General features: G+C 45.9%; 1 protein-coding gene across 5 annotated transcripts in view; it reads left to right on the top strand.

The window, feature by feature from the left end:
* The first annotated feature begins 2 nt into the window (after positions 1–2).
* Positions 3–11,471, top strand: part of CEPT1 (choline/ethanolamine phosphotransferase 1) — a 32,209-nt gene continuing 20,740 nt past the window's right edge. For 2 of the 5 annotated variants that reach the window (XM_041422658.1, XM_041422657.1), the window contains exons 1-4: positions 143–605; positions 1,530–1,930; positions 5,176–5,323; positions 6,390–6,531. In XM_041422658.1, coding sequence (XP_041278592.1) covers positions 1,592–1,930; positions 5,176–5,323; positions 6,390–6,531 — 629 coding nt within the window. In that variant the 5' untranslated portion in view covers positions 143–605; positions 1,530–1,591. Of the gene's footprint in view, positions 57–142; positions 606–773; positions 878–1,529; positions 1,931–5,175; positions 5,324–6,389; positions 6,532–11,471 lie in introns of those variants that run through there. The other 3 variants (XM_041422660.1, XM_041422661.1, XM_041422659.1) reach the window with 3 other exon arrangements.

Here is an 11,471-nt window from a genome sequence, read left to right as displayed (position 1 = left end):
TTTCCGGCCGTCGCAAAAGGGGCGTAAAAGAAGCGCCGCCCGGTGCGGGAGCGGAGGTAGCGCTGGGGGTGCCCCGGCGGCGGGGGCTGCGCGGGGCCCCGGCCGGGCGCGGTCCTGAGGGCGCCCGAGGTGGGGCCGGGCCGGGCCGGGCCCGGGCCGGGCTGAGCCGGGGTCCGGGGGGACCCGGGGCTGCACCGTGGGCGGGGGCGAACTGCCGGCGGGGCCAGGGCTGCCCTGGGCCCCTCCCCGGCCGGGTGTTTGCCAGGCCCGGTGGGAGTCCCGCGGCAGCCGGGCCGGGCGTGTGTTTTGGAGAACGACGCGTTCCTGGGCTGTTTTTCCCCGGCTCATCCCCTCAGGATGAGGGAAAAGCTCAGCTTAATGTACTGGGAATAATTTTTCTGGTCAGTCAGGGGAACGCCCACAGGGACCTCCGCGGTGACTAATTCTGGTCGCCTGGCGATTGGAGAGGTGCAGCTCTGCTTCCTCCCGAGCTTGTCGAACACGGCGAAGGCCCTGCCACTTTCTCTTCTCCTCCCTCTGACGGGGCTGCCTGAGGTGGCTTTTCACTGCTGGAATTTGCCTTGCTGAGGGTGTGGAGAGTGGAGGTCAGATCACTTGTTCTTAGGCCAGTGATGACCTTTGATTTGCACAGTTTTCTCTACCCGTGCAGTGCAGATGGCTTTAAAGCTCTCTTGTCTTCTTCCTTTCTGTGCTTTATTTCCTGGACTTCAACTGGGTTTTCTTATTTTTTTTTTCATGGTTGTCTCCTACAGATAAACAGCAAACTCTTATTTTGAGTCTCCTTTCTCTGCTGCGTCTCTGCTTCCTGTGGAGAGTTACATGTCTGGTTACCTGCTTTCAAGGGAGATGGAACATTGTGAGGGTTCTTGTTTGTGCTGGAAAAGTTGTTCCTGACCCTGTATTTTCTTTTTACAGCTGCTTCATGCTGTCTGTGGCCAGCTAAAGCTCTCCAGCTCCTGCATGTTTTCTTGTATATCTTGAAAGTTGAACAGACAATGAGCTGGGTTAAATTTAGAGAGGAAAAAAGCTATACCAAAACTGAAATAAGGAACAGAAATCTGAAAAAAAATTGTGCATAACTGTTTTTAAGTGGTTGTCCAGCATCACTGCAGAGATAAATCTGCTCCAAACCAATTTAACTTAAGACTTTTCAGTATTAGTAGTTTTTGGTGCTGTCAGTTGATAACCTGAATGGTGTCACCTGCTCTCCTGGGAGAGGTGTGAGGGGTCTGGCTGTGCCCCAGTCTGTAACACAACTCACTGCTGGGCTTGGGAGTTTCTGCTGCTGCTGGCTGCAGGGTTTTACTGCTGCATTTGGAGCGCTTGTTTCTTGTTGTTCCATCAGCAATTCTCCAAATAACTTTCTCTTTCAAAGGCGTAGTCCTGTGAAATTTTCTTGCTTTGCTGATGGCAAATGAAATGCTCTTCAGGGCAGCAGCTGGGAACTTTTGATATCCTGAAATCTCCTTTGTGTGCTCAGGTGTGTCTTGCCCCTTTGTGTTTTGCAGGATCTTATGGTTCTCCAGCCCAGCTGCTGCCTGCCCAAGACAATTCCTAGGCCACCCAACCCATGAGTGGGCACCGGAGCGTCAAGCGGCGATGTGGGGAGTCGCACCTGGAGGGCCCCGCGGGCTGTGGCCACGGCCCCAGCGCTGCCTGCGTGCTCAGCAAGCTGCTGCAGCTGCCCACGCCGCCCCTGTCCAAGCACCAGCTCAAACGGTTAGAGGAGCACAAGTACCAGAGCGCCGGACGGTCCCTGCTTGAGCCCCTCATGCAGGGCTACTGGGAATGGTTAGTTGGAAGAGTTCCAGCCTGGATTGCCCCCAACCTGATCACCATCATCGGACTGTTAATAAATATATTTACAACTCTGCTATTAGTATGTTACTGCCCAACAGCTACAGAACAGGTGAGTTATGGACTCCTGGCACTTTGGTTACTGTCAGTGGTTTTGGCTGGGTTGTTGCTTTGGGGCGAGCTGGTTCTTGCTGTTCAGCCTGCGGTCCTCGTCCTTGTAACCTGTTCTCTGTAAATGCTTGTGCCTCTCTGTGATGCTGGCATGCAGAGAGATCATGTGTGGATGCTGGAGTGAGACAGCAGTTCCTGGGGCCAACACACCCATATGGAGTAGGATCTGACACCAAAGCAGCCATGAGGGATCTGCTGCTCAGCCCTGCCAGGAGTTGGAGCAGTGGCTCTGCAGCTGCCTGGCCTGCGTGGCAGGAGGAGTTGGTACCTGTTTACTCTCTGTGACCAGAACAGGGTGACTCCCCTCAGCTCTGGGATCAGAGTTGCCACACGAGCTGGGTGGGTTGGACATGCTGGGGCTGCACCAGAGCCAGGGCACTGAGCTCTAGAGTAGGGCCACTTAAGATATCAAAGCTGGTGTGAGCAATCCCAGCTTAGTGAGCCACAGGGACACCCTCCTGGGCCCCACAGGTTCTGTGTCCTGGCAGCTCAGTCAGGACTTTGGCACAGCGTGGTGCAGTTGTGTTCCTGAGCTGTGGCTGTGCTGTGAGAAAGCCATATAAAAGTCAGTGGTTTTATTCTTTGTTCTGAATGCTCTAAAAGCTTACCTGCCCTGAGCAGAACTTTTTCAACCTGATTTCAGGGGTACAAAAGTCTTTGAGGCATTTCAACTTCCCTCTATCACCAATTACCTCATAAGGCACTTGAAGACTCATTTTTGTGCACTGGAAGAGTTTTCACTTGAATGTTGAATCTTAAAAGCTGCTTTTATGTGTGTGCACTGAGAAAGGGAGTTATTTGGTATAGAAATGTGTTACACACCAAATGGCTGGGAATGTCTCAAGAGTTCCAGCTTTTAAAACATCTGAACTCCTTCCTAACCAAGTCTCCCAGCTGAGGTTGGGTATCCAGCAGGACACAGTTTGTTCCCCACCAGTCTCCAAAATCTCACATAGGTTGGCACAGTCAGCACTGCATCCCTGCTCCACGTATGAAATGGGAAAGGGATGTTTGCCTCTCCTAGAAATCTGTTGAAATAGATTGTTTCACAATAATCTGTGGAATTTGGCAGGTGTAAAATAAACAGTGACTATTCAGTTTGAGCAGGGAATACTTGGAGCAGCTCCTTGCTTTTCCAGGCTGTGGCATTGTGGTGTGTGTTGGTTTAACTTGTGTTTACTTCTGGGCAGGGTTACGTGGGGGCTCAGACTCTGAAATCTGGTCTGATAGAGAGACTTCAGTTCTCAGGAACCCAGAGCTGGTTTGGGTCACTAAACTGGAGCAGAATTTAGAATCTGGAGAACAGTTGTATCTTGATTGGTAACTAAACTTCTGGAAGCTGCACTCTGAGCGTGAGAAATTCAGTGTTAGCTGAAGGCTGCTGTATGAAAGCACTGTTTGGTGTTTAATAGTTTGAGAAGTACTTTGTGTGAGGTGAATGAGATTTTTCTCCTCACTTGAACTGAAAAACAACTTAGTGCTGAGGCAGCTTTTGGCCTGATCTGATTTGCCACATGGCACAGCATGACCAGGGAGGTGCTTTTTAACCGTCACGGAACTGTGTGGGGAAGAAAATGGGGCTCTGAAACTCCAGGAGCAGAATTTCTCCTCCTCCCCCCAAACCACTGTTGATTTCTGATGTAAATTTTCTTTTCCTTGTAGCTCAGCCTTAGTTCTGCCTTTTTTCAAGAGTGACTCCTCCCTTCCTGTTGCTGAAAGGTGCAGCCGGGGCAGAGCTGTCACTCAGGGCCTTGTGCAGCCAGAGAGTAAAGGAGATGCAAATACTTCCTGCTTAGCTGGGAGGACCCAGCTGGAAAAGTGCTGACTGATGGAATGGTACCTGAGTTTAAAAAATAAAAAGGAAAAATTACCTGGATAAGGAGAGAGCTATGAAATCTTACTTGGATATAAATAGGTGTAAGTGGAAACACCTACACTGCTCATGAAAGGAGCTTTTAAGAAAGGAGAGCCAGCAGATTTGATTTTTAAGTTTATAGAGAAACCTTCAGGGTGATGCAATTTAGCTTAACTGTGGCAGATAAAATCTGTACATGAGGGATAAAAATGAGGGAGTTGTGTGGCATCAGAGCCTCGGCTAAATGTGGTGCTCTGCTCTTGGGTGGCACATTCCACTTTTCTCACCTTGTGCTGTTTGTGCAGACAGTACTGAAAGCACATCACAGCGGCAGCTTTCGGGGCAGAACAAGCTGTTTTGGTAAATGGCAGGAGCAATGCAAGTTGTAGAAGGAAATATATTTAAGTTGATGTGCCACAAATTAGTCATGGTTGTGTTAGCCAAAACCAGCTGGACGTCAGGGCTTTATGAGAGGCAGGTCAGCTTGATTAAACTGTATTTGGTTTTTCTTGGTGTGGTCTGTAAAATAAAGCTGCTCGTAAATGCTCACTTCTATAAAGTGTGTCAAAGGTGAAGATGGCAAAATCGCCAATAATATCTGATTTATGGATGTGTAAACAGAATGGAGTAATGGCAACTCCCTGGCTTTTCTGTTCTTAATGGTTTATGCTTCAAAAAGCATAAAAAAAGCTTGGATAGTAGTCTTTGCTCCAGCAGGGCTTTGGCATTGTTTATGTTTCTGTCAGAGTAGAAATCCTTTTCATGGATGTGACCATTAAGGGTTCTTAATGTAGATTTGGCAAAGCTGCTGGTGCCTCGTACTGGAGGGGACACTTGGTGGTGGAGGGGCTGTGCTGCAGAGCTCCAGAAGTGTTCTTGGACTCAAAGTCTGGGCACTGGCAGTGACACAGCTCTGGACTGGTGAAGGGCTGGTGAACATGAACACTGGTGAAGTGTTTGTGACAAAGTTGGGGGCTAAAAGTTCCCAAGTTTCTGAAATCAATGCAAAAACTTGCATGTATTTAACAAGGACTTTGCTGTGCACTGCTTTGCAAATGTAGTATTACAATTTTTCCAGCTGTACAGTGCAGCTTCCTACTTCAGAGCAGGGGCTGTAGCTATTAATCTGTCACTGGTTATTTACATTCCATATGTAACAACCCATTCTGTCTGTCCTTGCAAGGACCAGCTGCTGAAAGGTCCCTGAGTGAGGAGCTGTATGTGCAAAAGGAAAATTGTTTTGTCAGGCTGTGGGACAGCTGCAGGCTTTCTCTTTTTTGAAGAGAATTTTATCTGTTTTAAACCTTACTGTGATTGCCTTTCTCTCTTAGGCACCTCCCTGGGCATACATTGCTTGTGCTTGTGGCCTTTTCATCTACCAGTCCCTGGATGCTATAGATGGAAAACAAGCAAGAAGGACAAACAGCAGCACTCCGTTAGGAGAGCTTTTTGATCATGGCTGTGATTCATTGTCCACAGGTATTGTTGTCATTTTTAATTGAAGTAGGAGGATTAAATTACTCTGTTTCAGGGATCAAATCTGCAGTACAATAAAAAAGCTTCTTTACTGAGGAAAGGACAACTGATAATGTTGAATGTATCAATTTCAGTCAAGAAAGTCACCTTTCTTTCCATAGAACAGTGCTCTGGATCAGCTGAATGTCTTCTCTTGTATCACATTGAAAAAACAAAACTAAGCATGTGACTAATTCAACCTGAGCCAGCACTTCTCTATGATGTTTTAGCAGAGTCTTGGTTCTAAAATATTTTCTGTAAGAAATTGTCATAATACTCTGCTGTATTATTTCATATTGACTTGATACAGAGTGGTACCAAGACAGGTCTAAGCCTAAGCAGTGGGACTCCTCTACAAGTCAGAGTTTAAGATTTGAATTGTCTAGGTCAGTTCCTGGATGTGGAGTTCATTGAGCCAGCCTGAAGTTTAACCCCATTGCAAAAAAAATTGTAAAATCACAGAATATCTTGAGTTGGAAGGGTCCCACAAGACTGAGTCCAACTCCTGCTCGGGTGTTTTGGATTCCTTAAATTCTAAAGGTTTTAGGCTTTAAAGTTTATGAATTCTTTATCAGAGTTGTATATGGAAAGGGTGGATGGGAAAGCTTAGATATGTTACTCATCCTGAATGTATCCAGACCTTCGATTTTCTTGATGCCATCAGAAAAAGTCAGAAGACAGGGAAAAATGTCTGGCAAATGCAGGAGAAAACCCCAAAACTTGCTGCAGGCTGCATCTGCAGAAATTACTCAAGTCCCTTAATGACATCAGGCATCACAGGGAATAAAAATGTAGGAGACTTAGAAACCCTTAATATTGATGGCTTCTAATAACTTATATGGGTTGAAATCTATGTTGTGCAGCCTGTGTATTTTTAAGTGGAAGTGTTAATCTCTTATGTCTGTGAAATAACCATGGCAGGATAACCTTCCCACTGTCCCTCCTCTGGGCCCTGTTGTTAGCTTTGCTTCTGGTGAGGATGCTTGCACACATCCACCCTTTTCACTCTGTGACTGATTTTCTCCTGCAGTCTTTGTGGTTTTGGGAACTTGTATTGCTGTGCAGCTGGGCACCAACCCTGACTGGATGTTCTTTTGTTGTTTTGCTGGGACATTCATGTTTTACTGCGCACACTGGCAGACGTACGTCTCGGGGACGCTGCGCTTTGGCATGTAAGTACCTGGCTGAGAAAAAGGGAAAGGCACCCTGTTCTCCTGAATTGCACCTTGTGTGGCCATAGTGCAGTGCCTCAGAGCAGTAGCAAATTGTTTTTATCCATAGTGACACGCTTAGAGCTTCTGGCAGGTGTTGGATCTGTAATTAGTAGTGAATGTCCCTTAGCCTGTGTTAGGAGTGGTAAAAATATAATTCTGGCCTGTTAGTTAATTAGAGCTTTTGTTGTGATATAAAGCTAAATAAGTAATGGAAAGTACCTGCTGTTTTATCCTAAGACTTTGGAAATGCTTTGGTCAGATGGTGGCAGTCTGGCTTTAGCATTCGTTAAACTCTATCTTGATACTGCTTGATTGTGATGTGCAGTTATTTGTTAATATTAACCATAACCCTTAAAATATACTGTATTAATTGCCGTTGTGACTCCAATTTAAAGTTCGGAATCCCTTTTGGTTAATGCAGATCATGGTTCTGTCAATAAATTGAACCAAAATTGCCATGCCAAGAAGGTCAGGATCAGAAATCCTGTTTCCTGCTGGATGAGGCTGGGTGGGAGGTGCAAGGCAGGGGCTTGGTGAGCTGTGGGATTCTCTAAGCTTAATGAGGAAATAAATGTATTCTGTGTTGAGAATGGATTCTGTGTTCGCATTCCAGAGTAAACAAACACACTTCAAATAAATACACTGGAGAATTTTTTTTTTTAATCTGGAAACTGAAATTTGCCTTTAGTTTGTGAGATTTTGAAACAATTCTAGAACAATTACAGATGTCTAATGGACTGTTATTTATGATCTATAATTACTAGTCTATAGGTACCCAGATACTGCTAAAACAGTACAACTGTGGGTCTCTTATATATGACAGCTTTTATTGGCAGGATACTGTTTCAATAATGCAGATGCTCTTGATAAACTTCTGTGGTTTTTCTCAAAAATTTAAGACGTTGGATCAGTTTTAAATGTCTATTAGAGGAAGAAAAGAAAATCTAGACTTCTGTTCCAACTCTGACTACAGTAAAGCATATTGACTGAAACATCCCATTCTGGTACTTAAATCTTTAAAATAAGACATGTGGCTCAAATAGTTTCCTGTTTTAGAAGTCTCACTTTCATGTTGTACCAGAAGTCTGAATGCTTTTAGCTCCCTTCAAACTTTACAGGGCCCTGATAATCAAAGATTTCTGTCTATTGATCAAAGAACACAAAAGCCTGACCTTGACATGTGCTTGACTTTACAGACAGAAGTATCAACCTCCCCAAACTGCTGCTGTGCTGCAGAGAAGTGTTTGGGTCAGTGCTGGTGTTGACTGGGACATTCCTTTATGAGGAGTCTGTATTTTGGAGGCATTTTTCAGCAAATTTGATTTTTCTGCCTGGCCTTATAATAGTGTAAGAATGTGGTGACCATTAATATGTAGCTAATTCAGACAAGGCAATAAGCACCTAAATGTGTGTATCATTAATTTAGATAACACAGCACTGTGTAGTAAACATATTTGTTCCTTCTTTTGCCCTCTGTCACAAGGTTAATAGACTGTCATAAACTGATGTTCATTTTAATGCATAAACCACGAGACTGTTTATCCAGTTAACAGATTCTCACTGTTTGACGCTTTTTAAATGAAGCTTTTGTTTCACTAATCTAAAACTGAAAAAAGGTATTTTGTCAACCCTTTCAGATTCACTGCAATGCACAGACTTAGGTATCCTTTATCCTGAATAAGTGGGATCAGAGACAGCTGTTGAAAGGAGCCAAAAAGATCCTTGTGCACAGGAGCTTTTTCCTGTCTGTATCCCATGTTGTGACTCTCAAAAAATCCTCAGAGAGAGGGTGTAGTAGTGATGTTTTAGGGAATGTGACGGTGGTTTTGACTTGCCTTAATTCCAAAGCAGCAGGAAAGAGTAGACAGCTGGTTATCACTTACTGTAGTTGTGACATGTCCAAGAAATTGTATTTCAGTACTGAGAGAGCTCGATAATGAAATGGCTTGGAGAAGAGCAGAGGGTGCTAAAGGGAGAGATTGTATTTCTTTCCTTCCAGACAGGCCTAAAATGTTGAGTTATAGAATCAGCCTGTCTTGCTGGAAAAGTCCATCTTAAAAAAACAGGGAAATTAGTTTGTCAAAGAAAGTGGGCGCTTGTGGAACAGTATGTGGTTTGTGTATGAGGAAGGGACTGCAGCTCCAGGAGCAGCTGAGGGAGCTGGGAGGGCTCAGCCTGGTGCAGAGGAGGCTCAGGGGGAACCTTCTGGCTCTGCACAACTCCCTGACAGGAGGGGGCAGCCTGGACGGGATCAGGCTCTGCTCTCTGGGAATAAAGGACAGGGCAAGAGGAAACAGCCTCAAGCTGCACCAGGGAAGGGTCAGGTTGGACATCAGGAGGAATTTCTTCCTAGGAAGGGGCTGCCTAGGGAGGTCTGGAGTCCCCATCCCTGCCCAAGGAACAACTGGAAGTAAGGCTTGGGGCTGGTGACAAGGTGGGGATCAGTCAGGCTGGGCTTGTTGATCCTGGAGGGCTTTTCCAACCTTAACAATTCCATGATTCATTCTGGTGTCACTGCACCAACCTTGGCAAGGTCCTGAAGCTGTGCAGGGCCTGTCAGATTGCAGGGCAGGATCAGTTCCCCATTGGGAGGAGGAAGTGGGGTCTGTTTGCAAGATTCCTACAGATCCTGCAGGTGGAAGAGGAAAACTTTGTTCAGCTGTGCACAATTACTTGAATCCATCAGCTGTGTGTGTTCTTTGTCTTCTCCCTGACAGCTGTGGGGGTGTCCCTGTGCTACTCCGTGATTTAGAATAATCAGTTGAGTCAGGAAAGTTCTGTGATCTGTCTCCATCTTCAAATGATCACATAATTCCATTAGATCCTGGCAACCACTGCACTCTTCAAAAAGCAGTTGGTGTTGATCGAACAGCTCAAATAGCTAGAGGTCAGTATTGCTTAAAAATTCCCCAGGAGGAAGCAGGAAGTGTCTCAAGGCAAGTGGGGCAAGCTCCAGGAAAGTCACTGTAACAATATCAGCAGTGCAAAGGCAGCAGGGAACAGCAGGGATAGAGTTAGATGCAGAAGTGTTTTACTTAAAACACCTAACCTGAGAATGATCTTATGGAAGATCAGGAATACTCAGCATATTTGAAAAAAAGAAAGGTGATTTTGAATGGCAGAGAGACACTTAGTATTGAAGCAGCCCAAATAATGACTTGGTTCTCCTGACCTGGTTTCCAGCACAGGAACTGGTTTGTCTGGGTTGTGGATTTGCTGTGCTGCAGCCCAGGATGAGCTGAGTCATGTATTGGGGCAGCTGTGCTGTCACTGGGGCACCTCTGCTTTGGAAACAGAGAATTTTTTCCTGCATATCCCAAAAATCAAACTGGCAGGCTGCGATGGACTTCCACGTGTCCTTGTGGAAGCAGATGTGAGGTACTTCACGAACATGCTGTGGAAAACAGATCATTAGGGAGTACGGTGCACAAATCCTGAAAGGATTTTCCTGATGTTATCTGGAGCCCAGGTGTGAACACCTGGTTCTTCCCCAATCCGGGGTTATCCCACTTGGATTCAGTAGTGGTCCTGGTCCCTGCAGGAAGTGCAGGAGGAGAAGCACATGTGTGGAGGCTCAGGATGTTCCAGCTGCTCAAGGTCAGAGCACAGCCTGACTGCAGGGGCTGTCCCACATGCAGGGGCTATCTATCCCTGTCAGAGCTGGATTCTGCAGCACAGCTCAGAATCACAGAACCATGGAATTGGTTTGAGTGGGAAAGGACATTAAACTCATCCAGTTCCACCCCCTGCTATGAGCAGGGACACCTTCCACTATCCCAGATTGCTCTAAGCCCTGTTCAGTCTGGCCTTGGACACTTCCAGAGATGGGACAGCCACAGCTGCTCTGGGCAACCTGTGCCAGGGCCTCACCACCCTCGCAGGGAAGAATTCCTTCTCAGTATCCCATCTAACCCTGCCCTTTGGCAGTGGGAAGTCATTCCCCCTTGTCCAACCTGGGTGTTCTCTTGAGAGACACAAACTGCTCAGGTAAAGTCCTGGTGCATTTGCTCATGATGGAAGTGCTGGAGGTGCTGAATCATATTGAAAAAACCCAATGGGCGCTGAATGCTCAAGGGTCCATCCAGAGACATGAGGGGGCTGTTGTACCATGGTCTCCAGCATTTCTCCTACAAGTTACTGCATTATCTGGTTTATTACAACCTTTTTTTAGTGAAAATACCATAAGTTGGTGATGGTAGGCATTATAGCTGTGTATGTATGTATGTAAATATGGACATAATGAGATAGAAATTAGTTTTCAAGGAGACTTCACAAAGGAATATCATAAATAGGAGAGAAAGAATCAGTTTTTACCACCTTTCCTAGAACTGAAAAGTTAAAAATGGTTACACTGCCATTTGAATAATAATCCCCAGAGAAAGCAAAATAATTCAGGCTGCTGAACAAAACAGCCTTTCTTGATGAGAGTTGGAGGATTTGGGGAAACATTCCTTTTCAGTGACTCTGGAGCAGCCATCCAGGCCCAAGAGCCTGTGGGATAATAGGTTGTTCACCTGAGTCCTATCACCACTGCTGCCACTAAGGTCCAAAGAAGAGGTGAGGAAATGGTGGATTTGAGAAAGCTAAGCCAACCTGTTTCTTCAGCCTCAGCAGAGGAGGAGTTGATGTTCTATCTTGCATAGACAACACACACCAAATACTGAAATACAGGGATGGAAACCTTCCAAGTCAGACTTTAGCACATTGAGTTCTTGCTCCTGGGAACAGCCTCAGGATCTCCACTCTGAGATAAGGCAATCATTCCCATGATTGTAGAGCTTAAAACTTTCCAACTCTTCTTGGAGAGCATTTACACCAAGGATATTTACAGAGAGAGTCTGAGGCCAAGTAGAGCCACTGTTGATGTCAGGAGGTGTTGGGTTCTCTGTACTTGCAAG

The sequence above is a fragment of the Onychostruthus taczanowskii genome, unplaced genomic scaffold, assembly GCF_017590055.1.
Source record: "Onychostruthus taczanowskii isolate IOZ18803 unplaced genomic scaffold, ASM1759005v1 scaffold74, whole genome shotgun sequence".
Classification (NCBI taxonomy): Eukaryota; Metazoa; Chordata; class Aves; order Passeriformes; family Passeridae; genus Onychostruthus; species Onychostruthus taczanowskii.
Note: the sequence above shows the minus strand (reverse complement) of the source record. Positions and strands in the feature narration are given on the sequence as shown.